Source organism: Sapajus apella, unplaced genomic scaffold (genome assembly GCF_009761245.1).
Source record: "Sapajus apella isolate SASKATOON/1434 unplaced genomic scaffold, GSC_monkey_1.0 scaffold1, whole genome shotgun sequence".
NCBI classification, from domain to species: domain Eukaryota; kingdom Metazoa; phylum Chordata; class Mammalia; order Primates; family Cebidae; genus Sapajus; species Sapajus apella.
The window spans coordinates 59,552,641-59,569,446 of NW_022436941.1; the positions used below are offsets into that span (position 1 = coordinate 59,552,641).

General features: G+C 44.1%; 1 protein-coding gene across 6 annotated transcripts; it reads left to right on the top strand.

Annotated features, from left to right (window-relative positions):
• The first annotated feature begins 2,581 nt into the window (after positions 1-2,581).
• ANKRD34B (ankyrin repeat domain 34B) lies at positions 2,582-16,338 on the top strand. 6 transcript variants are annotated; one of them, XM_032277242.1, is made up of 5 exons: positions 2,582-3,118; positions 4,147-4,287; positions 5,859-5,944; positions 8,930-9,014; positions 14,498-16,338. In XM_032277242.1, the coding sequence occupies exon 5, from the start codon at positions 14,521-14,523 to the stop codon at positions 16,063-16,065; it is 1,545 nt and encodes a 514-aa protein (XP_032133133.1). In that variant the 5' UTR covers positions 2,582-3,118; positions 4,147-4,287; positions 5,859-5,944; positions 8,930-9,014; positions 14,498-14,520; the 3' UTR covers positions 16,066-16,338. The 6 variants fall into 6 exon arrangements, with proteins under 6 accessions (XP_032133133.1, XP_032133132.1, XP_032133136.1 ...); XM_032277241.1 differs by having other exon boundaries at positions 8,930-9,010; XM_032277245.1 differs by having other exon boundaries at positions 5,862-5,944; positions 8,930-9,010.
• Positions 16,339-16,806: the final 468 nt, after the last annotated feature.

Genomic DNA, 16,806 nt, shown 5'->3' on the forward strand with positions numbered 1-16,806 from the left:
GGGTGTCCCAGGCACAAATCATGCAGTGGCAGCAGGGTTTGTGGTGGCTAGAGGTGGTGTTCCAGCATCAGCTCCCTGCGCTCCTGCCTACCAGTCCTGGCACAGCATCCAGGTCAGCAGGAAAAATCCTACAGGTAAATTGTATCTGGGGTTTCATTGTCCTCTTTTTTTCAGTCCAGCCTCCATCCATGCAACATGTTCCAATATCCTGCTGATAGGTGCGGTGGGTTGAGTAATGAACCACCATAGAATTTAATGTCCTAATCCCTAGAATCTATGAATATGTTACCCTACAGGCCACAGTAATTTTTCAGCTGTGATTAAATGAAGGATTTTGAGATGGAAGATCATCCTAGATTATCCAGGCGAGCTCAGTGTCATCATAAAGGTCCTCAAGAGTGAGACAGGAGAGTCAGAGGGAGAGAAGGAAGCAGAGGGAGAGAGGACATGTGACAACAGAAGCACAGCAGTGGGGGGGGGGGGGCAGGAGGGGAGAGAGAAAAAGAGAGAGAGAGTGAGAGACAGATATTTGAAGGTGGAGGAAGAGGCCACCAGCCAAGGAATGCAGATGGCCTCTAAAAGCTAGAAAGGGCAAGGAAATAGATTGTTCCCTGGAATCCCCAGAAGTAATGCAGTCTTGCTGATACTCTGGTTTTAGCCACATAAAACTCAATTTGGACTTCTGACCTCCCAAACCATAAGAGAATAAATTTGTGTTGTTTTAAGCCACTAAGTTTGTGGTGATTTGTTTGTGGTAACAAGCAACAATAGAAAACTAATAAAGTAGGAGTGAAAACTGGATCATCTGCTTTGAAGAGCTGTTTGGTGGCATCTCCAGAAGCTGAACATATGCCTACATCATGACTCACAATTCCACTCCTAGGTATGTACCCGACAAAAATATGTATATACGGTTACCAAAAGACATCTATTTTAATGTTCATAGCAGCATTATTTGTAATGTCACAAACCTGAGAATTACCCAAATGTCTATCAGTAGTAAAATGAATAAGTAGTTGAGGCACAGTCACACAATGGAATACCCTACAGCAAAAAGAATAAACAGACTACAGCCACACACAGTATGCATCTCTTAAACATACCACTGAGTGAAAGATGCCAGTCAACAGAGTGATTCAATCACTATAAAGTGCAAAAGCAAACAAAACTATGCTGTTTGAAACCACCACTCCCTCCAATAAGAGATCCAAAGAGGGAGTGTTCTGGGGGAAATGATAGTGTTCTGCTTCTTGATCTGGATGATGCTTAGTTTGTGCAAAATCATTAGACTTGTGAAATGTGCGTCCTTTTTTTGAGATGAAGTCTGGCTCTATGGCCCAGGCTGGAATGCAGTGGCACCATCTTGGCTCACTGCAACTGCCGCCTCCTGGTTTCAAGCGATTCTCCTGCCTAAGTCTCTCCAGAAGCTGGGATTACATGCATGCACCACAATGCCTGGCTAATTTTTGTATTTTTGTGGAGATGGTTTCACCATGTTAGCCAGGCTGGTCACAAACTCCTGACCTTGAAGTAACCCACCTGCCTCGGCCTCCCAAAGTGCTGGGATTACAGGTGTGAGCGGCAGCGCTCGGCCAAAATATGCGTCTTTTAATAGGTATGCTGCACATAGACAAAATTTTTTTAAGAGAAGAGTCGGAGGTGGTAAGGGGGAGAAGCCCCTGCCTTCATGCAAATTTTCCCAGTCCTCCCTGGTAACCTCCAAACAAACGATTGTAGGCAAAGGGCAACCCAGATCTAGGATGCCAGCTCCCTAGAGACAAACACTGGGATAAAACGCCCTGTGCACTTGCTTTGCATATGTTTACTAAAGCGTCCTCATTTCAGAGGGGTCTTTTCTTTAGTAAAGGAAGCCTGCCCAGAGATAAATCTACTTTTACGCTTTGAGGACTCAAAACTATAAACAAAGTTTTGTTGACTTTATCAGAATAACAAAAATAGTGATGGTCTTTTTTCCATGAGACCCTCCAAGATAAATGAAGAGTTAAAAACGTTGCTTCTGGCCGGGCGTTGTGGCTCATGCCTGTAATCCCAGCACTTTGGGAGGCCAAGGTGGGCGGATCATGGGCAACATGGTGAAACCTTGTCTCTGCTAAAAATACAAAAATTAGCCGGGCATGGTGGTGCACACCTGTAATCCCTGCTACTCCGGAGGCTGAGGCATGAGAATTGGTTGAAGGCGGGGAGAGGGTGGAAGTTGCAGTGAGCTGAGATCGTGTCATTGCACTCCAGCCTGGGCGAGACTCTGTCAAAAGAAAAAAAAAAAAAAACCCGAAAAATTTCTTAGAAAACAACAACAACAACAACAACAACAAAAAGTTGCTTCTACTTCATTTCCTTTTCATCTCTCAGTGGAGTTTAACATATGAAATGCATTTTGCGAAATTTTGTTAGTATGTTCTATTCATGTTTTAATAATAGTATAACAACGTTATAAATTCCTAAAGGCATAAGCAAGAACGGTTGTTCCCACTAACACCTGAACCTGAAGTGAGGCTTTGGCTTTACCTGAAGTGGTACAGGGACGTGGATAGGTGGAAGGATGAGTGTGACTGACAGATGCATGGATCAGCGGGTGGATGTGAGCTGAGGGGAGGGACACCGACTGGAGGAGCCAAAGGCCGTGATGTAGGGGCGCGTGCTCCCCTCAGTGGGGAGACCCTGCTGCCGCTGTTGTTGGCCAAGTCGCCTTGGCCAAAGCGCGGTGGCCGAAGCGGGGGACAGGGGTGGGACTTACTGGGACAGAAGGCGGAGCTTCGAACAGCATCTGGCCCCCGAGGTCCAGAGTGGCCCTGCCGCACTCACCTGCAGCTGAACCGGGAGCAGACGCGTCACCCCCAGCGGAAGCGCCGCGCTGGCCGGGTGTCTGGCGAGGTGCGCGCTCCGGGTGCCAGCTCTAGCGCTCGCGGCAGTGGCCCGCCTCTTTCCGCCGAGCAGGGCGGGGACGGGGCGACAGTCTACCGAGATCTGCGATTCGAGCCGCCGAGGTGCCGAAGACCACAACTCAGTTCGGACGGCGCCCTAGAACCACCGCACGGAGGGTCGGGCAGCCCCAGAGGGAGGCTGCAAGCGCCGTCGCCAACTCGACAGCGCGTCCCAGGTCAGTGCGAGGCGCCGTCCCCGCCGGCTGCACTTGGGAAACTTTGGCTGGCAGTGGAGGCTGCGGAGAGGGGAACAGCTGGGGCGCAGCCCGGGACCCGGCGGCCGCACGGCCTCGGCGCGCCCCGCCAGGTGCCACGCAGGCCCTTGAAGCCCGCACCTCTCGCGCACCCTGACACTGCAGTGCCCCGAGCGGGGTGCGAGACCCAGGGCCAGCCAAGGGCCGCCGGGCTGCAGAGGCCTCCCGGGAGACTGCCCCGCCACCCCGGGGCGCGCTCCACGCGAGCTCACCCTCGCCGCGCCTCCTGCGGTCCCCGCTGGTTTTCGATTCCAGTTTTGTGGCGGCTGGGGCTTGGACCCCAGGGGATGCGGGTTCCGCCTCCTTCTCAGCCTAGACGAGAGGCGGGAAGGGGCGAGGGCTGCCCGGCCTCGGGGTGTCGAGGAGGATGCGGGGCGGGGGCCTGGCAGGCGCAGGTCGGCGCAGCAGCGGGAGCTGCGCTCGCTGGGCCGCAGGAGCGCGCGGGTCGGAGGGTCTGACTTGGGCGCGTCTCAGCAGGTTCCTCGGCTGCTGGGCAGCAGGAGGTGCGGGTAGCAGGAGGTGCCGGGTGGGTGCAGGGGGCGGGCTGGTTACTGCGGAGCCGTTTGCAGCCCCTGTCCCTGGAAGCAGGAGCCGCACAGGGGCGGGCAGCCGGTCCCCACGCCTCCCAGGTGCGCACAGCTTTGGCACCAGGATGCCGGACCCCCTTAGCGGAGAGGCGGGTGCAGGTTTGCGCCTGCTCCGGGATGGGGGCCGTGGCTGCGCCCCTCAGACGCGCCATTTCCCAAGGGAGGGCCGTGTCCTGCGGGCGGGCGGGCGGTGTAGGGACCGCTCCGCAGCGGCTGTGGGCAGAACCCGTTTGCATGGATGGCGATCGCCTTAGCCCGCCAGCTGCCTGGCCTGGCTCAGAGATGGGACGAAACGGGCACCCTGCCCCCATCGGTGCCCTGGCGCGGTCGCCCCAGTCACCTTCCTTTGCCCTTCTCCGACAGCGCCTTGTGCTCGCTTCCTCCTGCTCTCAGGAAAAACCTAAGAAACGCGCCTGGGGTCGGCAGGGACCGTGGAGACGCTGCCAGCATCCTCAACAGCTTGGAAATCCCAACATCTTGATTCCCTGAGACTTGGAAGAGTAGGTTGGTTTCTCTCTCTCTCTCTCTCTCTCTCTCTCTCTCTCTCTCTCTCTCTCTCTCCCCCCCTTCCCTCTTTCGTATGTCTGTGTGTGTTGGGGGGAGGCGAATCAGTAGCAGCGGTAGGGGCGTATATGCCCCCAAAGGCCTGGGGGACAGCCGAAGTAACTGGGAGAACACAGCAGCCCTTTGGAGGTACGTGTGGGAAACATAGCAAACCGTCTTCTTGGGCAGTTTCTAAATATTTCTTGGAAGTCAATACCAGGGAAGAATCTTTTTCTGGCCAGTCATTCCATTTTCCAGGACGACCTCATATACATCTTTTATTATGGCTCTGCCCCTTTCCTTGGGTGGGGAGAAGACACACATTTGCTTGTGGCAGGCCAGCTTGCCTTATTCCAAGTGGAGTTGGCCTCCCTCCTGGCCTTCGGCTGCCCCCTAGGGCTCCAGGTTTTTTCAAACTTGTCTAGGAAAAGCAGGGCAGCAAACCTTCAGCTCCTGGCCCTTTCTACTACTTCAAGTTTGTCCTCTTCTCTGGGGCCTGTGACCTCCCTGGAACCCCTCTAGGCTGTGGCAGCCATCTCTGCCTTCCACTCCTGCACGGGAGCTAAGCATCACGCCACTTGGAAGTAATGATGGAAACAGCCCTGTGTGAATCTGAGGCAGGGGTCCATAGCAAACAGAAGTGGCCTGGAATGAAGAATGAAGAGTGTGCCTCAGATTTTCTCCAAGTGTGCATTAGAAGCACCTCCCATGGAATATCTGGGAGCGGAGCTGGAATTTTATTTTTAACAGGGTCTCCATGTGATTCTTATGCCCACAAAGGAAGAACAACCCACTGGTGTAGGGAACTTGGCCTCTCCTTGTCAGACCCTACCAGGATTCCTGTATGCAGTGCCTATATTTGGTGATGCATGTTTATAAATGGACATTTATTGAATAAAGTAGCAAGTGTGTTCGGATCTTTTAAAATCCTCATAATCATCCCCTGTAAAGTAGGTATTATCCCTATTTTAGGGGTGGGGAAACTAAGGCTAAGAAAAATGACCGCCCAGAGATTGGTAACTTGGAGAGAGCCAGAGCCCAGGTCCCTGATACCTTGCTGCCTCATCTGAGCAGTCCCAAATTCCCTTTGGGGCAGCACATAGGCAGGGACTGGGGCAAGGGTGATGGGCTGAATTTTGAGTTAAAACCCATTTGTTAAGTTCTCCCTCACCATGGCCAGATGATGAACTTTAACTTCTAGCAAGCAGGTGAGTAAGATGATTGACTTCGGGAGAATGCCTTCACCTTTCCTTTCTCAGCCTGCTCATCTGCACCAAGTGAGCGCCAAGGCCGGCCCAACCCCAGCAATCCTTGCATGGCTGACTCGGTCCTGCAGGCAGACACACACAGGGGTGCTGTGCATAGAATCTCCAGACACTTTACAAACTCATAATCAGTGAGCTATGACTAACTGAGCAAACATTGTAGGGATTTCTTAATAAGGAATTTAAAAACTAGACTCCAAATGGGAAAGATGCATGTAACAAGTTATTGGTGTTTATGTAACACTGAATAGCTTTGATTTCCTTCAGTAGGAACTGACAGCTGGCTGACAGAAAACTCATCCAGGGAGCGAAGACACAAAAGTGAAGTATAAAATTTTGAATAATGTTTTCAGGTAATTTCTATTTCCATTTAGAGTGGGTGTCTGGAAGGGTGAATGCAGTTATGGTTTGAATTGCTTTCATGTATCGAGAGATATTTTTAACAGGGCTTATCTCTCTAAGATGAAATGCTTCTTACTTCCTTTTCCTGGCTTCTAGTCCCCTTGTAGCTGTGCAGGGAGCTGGGGACTTCACTGTTTGACCTGCACATGCTCACTGAATCCCCCTGTTTTCAGCAAGCTGCCTCTAAGTTTGGAGCCTTTCTGATCAACTTAGAAAATAAATCTTTGTTTTCTTGCCTAGGAAAGTGGTTCTCTGCTACTTGGGATCAGATAAAACAGGGGGGTCCAGTTATTCTGTCCACAGACTTTTTCAACCATCCTCTTGTTTTAAGCCCTGTTACTCATTGCCATTTGCTCTGGCACTTGGGATCTCTAAGTCCTAAATGTCACAGGTCCTGTGGGTAAGCAGCTCCCTTCCCCTCAGGGCCACCTCCCTGGGTCTGTGTCTTATCATAGCAGAGGGGGCTATGATAAGGCCATTTGCCACTCCACCAATCAGAGCTTGTTTGAAATTGCTCATCTAATGGTATCTCTCCTCCAATTTTCTTTGTTCTTAAAAATATACATATTTGACTGTGCAAAGTGGCTCACACCTGTAATTCCTGCACTTTGGGAGGCTGAGGTGGGCAGATCACGAGGTCAACAGATGGAGATCATCCTGGCCAACATAGTGAAACTCGGTCTCTACTAAAAATACAAAAAATTAGCTGGGCATGGTGGTGTGGCCTCTAGTCCCAGCTACTCAGGAGGCTGAGGCAGGAGAATCGCTTGAACCTGGGAGGTGGAGGTTGCAGTGAGCTGAGATTGCACCACTGCACTCCAGCCTGGTGACAAAGTGAGACTCTGTCTCAAAAAAGGGTATTTAACTCAGGAGGCTGAGTCAGGACAATCACTTGAACCCGGGAGGCAGAGGCTGCAGTGAGCCAAGATTGTGCGACTGCACTCCAGCCTGGGCGACAGAGCCAGATTCTTGTCTCAAAAAGAAATACATATATACATATTTTAAATCTTTTAAAAAAATAACTCAATGATTATAATTTTGGTGGCATCTTGGGCATAGAGAGAGGAACTAAAGGAGCATCATAAATATGCCATGATGAGTTGCAAGTGATATTAAAGACATTGTAATTTTTAAATGAAAAGCAGCTTATCCAGCCTTTTAATAATTAATATCCTGTAATAATGTTGAAATGATAGTGTTTGGAACTTGTAAGGAAAATACACTTAAAGGATATGTTCTTTCCATGTTTCACTTATTAGATTCCACTGATATTTACAAAATGAGATGAAGCATTGCATCCTAGAAATATGAGATCCTTAAAAAAAAATTCTAACATATCATCTGTTATTTTAAATAGGCTTAGGACTGGAGACATGATAAACATTTTAAAAAGCTAATTATGAGATAAACATTTTAAAAAGAGGAATGCAGTGACTGTGAAGACACAACAGGAAAGTCTTTTTCTAGACATTGTCTGATTTCATTACCACATCCCCATAGAATGAATGTTCTATGATTGTCATTTCACACATGAGGAGCTCAAGACTCCTAGAGGCTGAGAGGCTGGATCAGGGCACACAGCCAATGAGTAGGAGAGTCACGACTGACAGCTGTCTGATGCCTGAACTTTCAGCAGTTGAACTATTATCTATATGGAAGGTGCAGCTAAGTTTAGAGATTGCTTATAGTCTAGGGATAACAAAGAGATCCATTGGATGTTAATATGCTATCAACACTCAGGATCCAGCCAGGATGCTTCAAGGAGGAAAGAACATTCTAGGCAAGAGAAGTGGTCTTCATCAAAAGTAGAATTCAACTCTAAGAAAAGGAAATAAGTCAGACGTAAATATCAGTGTTTTTGATGTACAACTGGAGAAGGCAAGATAAAAGAACCCCGGAAAAGGATGAAGGCCTAAAGAGAAGGGGATTCTTCCATTCAGGTACTGATTACAGAAAGAACCTGAACATGGATTACACATTTGGAGAATAAAGTATCTGATATCTTTTTCCTGACAAGTATGTTTAGACAATGTCAAAATTGCTCTACTAAATGTTAAAAAGTGAGCAAACAAAGTGGCTTTAAAAGTCTTTATAATGAGGAAAGAGTCAACCTTATGGGGTTCGTTTTGCTAGACACTCCCCAGTCCTCAGGGGAGAGGGTCTGCCTCTGTCCACGTTGCGGGTGGATTAGGCAGCGAGTTGGTGCCACTGCTCAACTTCTCTGGGACCCTGGAGCCTACAGCACCCTCTTTTTCCACAAGACTGTGATGGGGTCACTGTCCTCTTTAGGCATGGCAGTCACCAGCATAGTGCCAGCTCCTCTTCTTCTCCCAGAACCTCCTGACACCAACCTTGGTGAAAGAAATCTGTGACAGCAAGTGCTCATGTTTAGTGTAGTGGAGAAAGGCCTTTACTTGAGGGTGACTGAAAAGTAGAAAGTCTTGGCTGGGCATGGTGGTTCACGCCTATAACTCCAACACTTTGGGAGGCTGAAGCAGGAGGATCATTTGAGGCTGGGAGTTCAAGACCAGCCTGGGCAATATAGCAAGACCCCATTCCAAAAAATAAAATAAACATTTTAAAAAAATTGTAAGTAAAATATCTTCCCCCAAAGATTCTGCTAAGATTTTAAAAAATAAAAACAAGATTGACCTAAATACTAGAAACTATATGAGAGTATAATATTGAAATCAGGTATCTGGCAACTTGTTTTCATTTGAATATCTATTTCTCAGATGCTACTTTTGGTCAAAGAATTTTTTTAATGACTGATACTGTATAGCTCCTTGAAATGCAATTACTAAGTGGTTTCTATATTTGATATTATATTCTGGCTCATTTCTCTAAATTTCTATGCTCTATTAAGCCCATTTATACATACAAATGTTTTTAAAATGATTCTTTTGTGATCACTGTCTCACATGAGCTCTTTTCAGATGCTTTGCATTCAGAATAGACCTCTGAGTTGGGACCCAAGGTGTCAACTGATCCCAAATTCCTAAGTTCCTGACTTGCAGGTACGTCTGGCTCCAAGATAGCTTTTACAGAGTATGGCACAGGGAACATAACATCAAAGCATTCACGTGCATATATATTGAGTAGTTCTCTGCTTTGCATCAGGAATGGTACTGAAGTGGAGATGAACACTATGTCCTTTTGAATACTGCCTTTCAGGAGCTTAGTCAGTTGAAATTCCAGTTAAAAGTCAAGGCACAAATACCATCAATAATATCATGAGAACTGAATTAGTCTTGTAAAAAGTAAGATCTAATAGGACACTTTGGAATATTTAATAATGAAATATATCTTACATATATGCTATGCTCTTTTCTGCACACATGTTCTATTTTACAATAAGTAAATAAGAGTGATATACAGAGGAGTATGTGAAATGTGTACTGTCTCAAGAAGGAGAATAAAATGGACACTCTCCTATGCACCACCCAGACTGGGAAACAGAACATCACCTGAACCTTTGGCCACTCTGTGTCCCTCCCAAATGACATTGTTTTCCTAATCTCTACCAAGGAGTAGCTTTTTGTTGACTTTTGTATTAATCATTCCCTTTGATTTTTAAAAATATTTTCAGGTTTCCCCTTATACTTGATCCCTAACTAAAATAATTGTTTATTTTTAAAAATAGCATCAGGTACAAAATTAGATGAATAAAGAAAGGACAAGATTGCCAGCATATGACAAAACTTCCAGGAGAGGATAAGCAGGACAGACCCTGGGTCTTAGTCTGGCTCAGTCTCTCTGAGCCTTTACAAGAGCCCCTCCAGGCAAGGTCACGAGTCCTAGGAAGCATGGGGTCGCCCTTACAGTGCTTCTGGCAGAGCTACAGAGTAGACCAGGAACTGGATATACAAAGGGACAGGCCATTGAGTCTTTCTCCTCCTAAGCCCACCTGGACTTACTCCCAGGCAGTCAAAGCAAACACCTGAGTGGAGCTGGAGTGCCATTGGCTGCCTCCGAAAGCAGGACACAGAGGAGAGAGCAGAGGTGTGGCTGGGACCAAGCAAGTAGAGAAAAGAACTGAGGGCAGGCTCACCGGGGCATCTGGTCCTCAGTTAACAAGATGGCAAAATGGCAGGGTGGCCTCAGAGGGGATGTCTGGGCATAAGCATTTTCCTGGCATCTCGCTTCACCATTTTCCTGAAAATTCTTCGTGTCTTTCTTCCATGATGATCTCCAGTCTCTGGTATCTTATATTTTCTTTTTTCTGGTTCTACCATGTCATCTTTGTAGATTCCATGCTCTGGTAAATTCTTCAGAGTATGTTGCAGTTCTTCCTTGATGATTTGCTTAATATAGAATTCTAAGCTAAGAACCATTTTTCCTTCAGATTTTAAAAGACCTTCCTTCATTGCCTGTGCTATTTCTTGATTCTTAAATAGACTTATCCCCACCCCTCAAACTCTTAGCCCATCCCTGACCCCAAGATTTTGGAATCTTAGTTGTCTTTGTTCTAGAAATTTACTAGAAATTTGACTATGTGCCATTGTGTGTGTTTTGTTGGTTTGTTTTTAAATTTTCATTGTACTATGCTCTCCTTTGAGCCATTTCAATTTGGCAACTCATGACCCTCAAGTCTAGAAACTTTTCTTGATCTTACAGATGATCTCTTCTTCTACTTGCCCCTTCTTGTTCCTACCCCTACTTTTTTCTCTTGTTGAAACTTCTCTTATTTTGGATGTTGGAGTTCCTGGTCTAGTCTTCTATCTTTTTCTTTTCCTTTCTTTTCTTTTTGCTTGATTATGTTAGAGATTTTATCAGTGTTACCATCCAACCCTTCTATTGAGTTTTACAGGTTGGTATCATGTTTTTACCTTAAGAGAGCTCATTTTTATGATCTCTGAATATTCCTTTTTCATAGAATCTTATTCATGTTTCATGGTTACAACTGTAAGAGTTAAAGAAAGAGGAAAGAAACATGAAATGTGGCTGGCAGTTAAAGACAGGTTTACTATAGATCAAACCTGAGAGGTGCTCCTGGCCCATTTTGGTCAGGAACACTTTCTCTTACAGACTAGGAGTGTATATTAGTTTTAGGGTGAGGGGGCTTGGAACATTTATGTGTGTGGAGAAGTTTTTGGCAGGGTTGGAATCTCTCTGGGAGGAGGGGAGGATATCTTGGGGTAGACGTCTTTCCGACCGGAGTGGGGTTTATCTTGGGGCTAGCATGCCTCTGGTTGGGGAGGAGTTTGGAATGTTTCTGGGTGGAGATGTTATTTGTAGTTTATGGTCATACTGACCTTAGCCATTAGGCATGCCTTTGGATTTAGGTGGTTTTTTATGAAGGTGAACTTTAGAATGAGGGGCTTGTCCAAGATGGCAATTCTCCTGCTCTGTCAACATCTTCCTATACTTTTGAGGGTAATGCATTTTTGAGATTCTCATTTTTCTAATTAACATGTTTCCTCCAAATTGCTTTTTTCTTTTCTTTTCTTTCTTTTTTTTTTTTTTTTGAGACAGAGTCTCACTCTGTTGCCCAGGCTAGAGTGCAGTCGTGTGATCTCGGCTCACTACAATCTCCGCCCCTCAGGTTCAAGCAATCCTCCTGCCCCAGCCTCCCGAGTAGCTGGGACTACAGGTGTGTGCCACCACACCCTAATAATTTTTTGTATTTTTAGTAGAGACGGGATTTCACCATCTTGGCCAGGCTGGTCTTAAACTCCTGACTTCGTGATCCACCTGCCTTGGCCTTCCAAAGTGCTGGGATTACAGGTGTGAGCCACCGTGCCCAGCCCCAAGTTGCTTTTTTCAATTTGTTCTAGTCTCTATCTTCAATGTAAGAGGAATTTTTGTTTTTAAATTCTTGTTGTGGCTGCTGACGATTAAAGGGTTGGGATTAAAAGCTGATGAGAAGCCTTAAGCACACAGATTGAGGCTTGTGACCTGTAAGCTTCACTGTTGTTTGACCTGGGTAGCATGTCAGATTCTTGAGAGAAAGCTATAGCAATTTTTCCCTGAGGGTGAAGGTATGGCTGCCAGCAAGCCAAGCTGGGGAATTAGGCTGTGGGAGCCTTCAGCAGTGGTCAGTAAGCAATCACTTATTCCCCTGTTTCTTTTTCTCAAAGAACAAGAAGACTGGTGTCTCCCAGTCCAGAGATGCTCTGTTTCATCATTTCCTGAGAATAAACCTCTAGACATCCCGTAGGGCAGGAGGGGCAGTCTTCCATATCCTAGTGACTGGAAGTTGGAGGAATGACCTAAGGCTGTATTTCTCAAACTTTACTGTGCATACAAATTGCCTAGGGATCTTGTTAAAATGTAGGCTCTGATTCAGTAGCTCTGGGGTGGAGTCTGAGCTTCTGCACATCGAATGAGTTTTCTGGTGGTGATGCCAGGGTAGGATCACACTTCAGGTAGCAAAAGGACCTAGGAATCTAGCTGCTTATCTAACAGCTTTTCAGCTGTTCCTCATTTTAGCTGTATTCTTCACACATATGCTTGCACGCGTACACACACACACACACACACGCACACACACACACACACGCTGAGTCAGTTACTACTGGCTCACTGCTTTCTGGCTTCCAAAATATTGTTGCTGCCATCTTCTCATCCTTCTATCTTTAAGAGTTTATGTCTTTGAAAAAATTATTTGGTTTTAAGGAGTTTCAGGAAGAAGCAAAATTAGATGATGTGTCTTCTGCCATATTAACCCTAACTCTAACCATCTGCTAAAACATTATCCTAAAGTTTGGTTGTAACCAAGTAAATGAAGCCTGTTTCCTGATAAATAACTGCTACTTTAGGCCTCTAGGTCTTTGCAAAAGCAGTGTTATCTACTTCTCCCTTCCTCCTTTGTCTGCCTGCCAGATTCTTACACAGTTTTTAGGATCCAACTCAATGGCTGGCTTCTGTGAAGCCTGCTTCGGTCCCCAGGATGTTAAAGCTTCTGTGCTCTCCTGACTCTGTAATCAGCTGCTTATACAGTATCTCTTCCAAAAGACTGTGAGCTCCTCAGGGATAGGGCTTGTGTCTTTGTAGCTCAGTGCCCAGCACATATCAGGAGCCTGTAGAAGTTTAACAATGGAATTTCTGCCTGCATGCTTACTTTTCTCTTTTTTCTTCACTTTTTCGCCGTCTTCATCTTTTCTTTCTTCTGGCTGTTGTTAGATTTGTTATCTATTCTATTATCAAATAGAAATCCATTTTCCATAATTTTAATTTTAAAAGTAAATAAATAATAGTTTTCACTTTCCAAAAACTATTGAATCAGTGAAACAGATTTAAATATTATATATGCATTCATCTGAGTCCCCAACTCTAAGGACTGTTAAAAAACAAAAGTTTTATTAGCCCTAGATGAAGACATAATTCTTACCACTTAATGGAATGATCTGTTGAAGGAGTCTGAATCTAAAATATTTAAATAAGTTTAACATAAATATTGTTTAGTTTCAATAATAAAAATGAAAATGTTTACAAAGTCGTCATGGCTTCTTTCAGGTTTCTTGCCTATAAAACTCCTTTTTCAGAGCAGAGATACTGCTGTCAAAATTTAACCCTATAGTTCTTTCTAACCCCATTATCTGGTCAATATATAATTTAAATAATAGAATCAAGAAAATTACATAATCACATGCTCACCATTCCAGTCTCAGTGTGAATTTCAGATATTATGTCAGTTATTTTAACATGTTGTAGCCCAAACAATATTTCATCCTTCAAAAAAAAAAACATAAAAATGTCCCTCAAATTGAAAATCTAGCTATCACTTGCATTATTTAATTGAAAAGCATGTTTAAGCAATGTAATACTAAAGCTTTTACATTGAGCTACCACAAACATGTTATGTTTTAATGGATCCAGTTGCAATGACACAGAATTTTGGCTCTATGGCTTAAATTTACTTTTTAAAATTTACATTTTAATTAGTTAATTTTTTTTATAGACAAGGTCTCACTCTTTCACCCAGGCTGAATGCAGGTGGAATGATCATATTTCACTGTAACCTCAAACTCCTGGGCTCAAGTGATCCTCCTGCCTCAGTCTCCTGAGTAGCTGGAACTACAGGCCACACCACCATCCCAGCTAATTTTAAAATTTATTTTTGGTAGAGACAGAGTTTCAGTACACATTGCCCAGGCTGGTCTCAAATTCCTGGCCTCAAGTAATCCTCCTGCTTCAACCTCCCAAAGTGCTAGGATTACAGATGTGAGCCACAGTACTTGTCTAAATTTTCTTTTTAATATTATTAATTTAAAAAATATTTTCCACAGGTAGAAAATAAGTGGATTATTGTTTAATTAATATGGGACTTCAGAAAGTGCTATGTTGGTGTTATAAATATCAACGAAGATTTTGAAAATAAATTTTAATTTGTAATTTCATAAAGGTCATTACAATTCAAAAATTTATTTTATTTTGCAATTCACTATTCAGCATAATCCCATTTAGGTCGCGTACATATTTTAGAAATTCTCACAAAATGAATATAAACTGGGTTGTGGATTCTGGCTAATCTTTTGGTCTTTACTGTCTTTGATAACCAGGTATTGATTTCTAACTTCTGAAGATGGATGAATGTATGGAAATTTCAAGTGAAGGAAATTCCTTGATCAAAGCAGTTCATCAGAGCCGGCTTCGCCTCACAAGACTTTTGCTAGAAGGCGGTGCCTACATTAATGAGAGCAATGACCGTGGGGAAACCCCTTTAATGATCGCTTGTAAGACCAAACATTTCGATCACCAGAGTGTCAGTAAAGCCAAAATGGTGAAATACCTGTTAGAGAACAACGCCGATCCCAACATACAGGACAAATCTGGGAAAACGGCTCTGATGCATGCTTGCTTAGAAAAAGCTGGCCCTGAAGTTGTTTCCTTGCTCCTCAAGAGTGGGGCTGACCTCAGCTTGCAAGACCATTCTAGTTACTCAGCTCTTGTTTATGCTATAAATTCAGAAGATACAGAGACAATGAAAGTTCTACTTAGTGCTTGCAAGGCTAAAGGGAAAGAGGTCATCATCATCACAACAGCAAAGTCACCCTGTGGGAAGCATACAACTAAACAGTACTTAAATGTGCCTCCTGTGGACATAGATGGGTGTCATTCCCCAGCCACCTGCACCACTCCTTCAGAAATAGACATCAAAACTGCCTCATCACCACTTTCAGATTCTTCCGAAACGGAACTGATGCTTTTTGGCTTTAAAGATCTTGAGCTTGCTGGAAGCAATGATGATACCTGGGACCCAGGTTCCCCTGTGAGGAAGCCTGCTATGGCCCCTAAGGGGCCCAAGCTCCCCCAGGCTCCACCATGGATCAAGAGTCCCCCATCCTTAATGTACCAGAACAGAGTGGCTTCATTGCAAGAGGAGCTCCAGGATATTACACCAGAGGAAGAATTATCTTATAAAATCAATGGGCTGGCACTTTCCAAGCGGTTCATCACTAGGCACCAAAGCATTGATGTCAAAGACACTGCACATTTGCTAAGAGCCTTTGATCAGGCCAGCTCAAGGAAGATGTCATATGAGGAAATAAATTATCAATCTTATCTTTCAGAAGGAAATCAGCAATGCATTGATGTCCCTGTTGACCAGGACCCAGATTCTAACCAGACAATATTTGCTTCCACCTTAAGAAGTATAGTTCAAAAAAGAAACTTGGGGGCAAATCACTACAGCTCTGATTCCCAGCTCTCAGCTGGCCTTACCCCTCCAACTTTAGAAGATGGCAAAGCACTTATAGGAAAGAAAAAGATCCTCTTGCCATCTCCTTCCCAATTGTCAGAGTCCAAAGAATTGTTGGAGAATATCCCCCCAGGCCTCCTGAGCAGGAGAAATCATGCAATTTTAGAAAGGCGAGGTTCAGGAGCTTTCCCTTTGGATCACAGTATTACCCAAACCAGACCAGGGTTTCTCCCACCCTTAAATGTAAATTCTCACCCTCCCATCTCAGATACCAATGTCAACAACAAGATTTGCAGCCTTCTTTCTTGTGGTCAAAAAATGCTTATGCCAACAGTTCCTATTTTCCCTAAAGAATTCAAAAGTAAGAAAATGTTGTTAAGGAGACAATCATTGCAAACTGAACAAATTAAGCAATTAGTAAACTTTTAGGAGATGGGTACGAAACACATTTTCTTCAAATGTTTATATCATAGAAACAAAGAACTAGAGAAGAAATCTTAAATGTTCATTCTTTTAAATCTCATAATTGGTTAGTCCATAATGGCTAGGCAGATTAAAATGTAATTGATTTGTACTAGGCATCATGAACATAAAAAATAATATATAGTTTCTGCTAAGGAAAATTCTCTCAAACAAAAGGAAAGCTATTTTTCTCAATGCTTCTAATATTTAACAATCTCCATGTAGTCTAAATTTGTCATTTAAAAAAAAATCAGCAAAGAAAGAAGGCCACATATGTTGGGGTAATTTTTTTTAAATTTCAGATTGGCTAAATATTTTATTAGGAAACAGTTTCCAAGTCAATAATTTTTTAACATTTTATGTTAATAAGTGAGATTGCAATTTTTTGTATGCTCCTCAAACCATAAAAGAATATACTGACAGCTATTAAATGTTCTGAGGTCAATAAACTCAAGCTACAAAGAAAGAATGAACTAATTCATTTAAAATGTTAACTGAAGGTAGGTAAAACTCTAATTAAAAATATAAAAGGTTAAACACTGCATTAGAATGAGCAACTAAAATATTCGTGATGTCAGTTTAATCAGTGTCTAACTGGCAAGTGAGTTTTACAACCTACTAATATTCTATGCTGGGTCTTGTTGTTTGTGTACTGTGTTTTGCTTTGCGGAATTATTCTTTCTTCTTATCTTTTAATTCCTGTTATTA

Bases quoted from the DNA above. Each gene is read 5' to 3' on its own strand.
- ANKRD34B (XM_032277242.1), top strand. From the start codon at position 14,521: ATGGATGAATGTATGGAAATTTCAAGTGAAGGAAATTCCTTGATCAAA.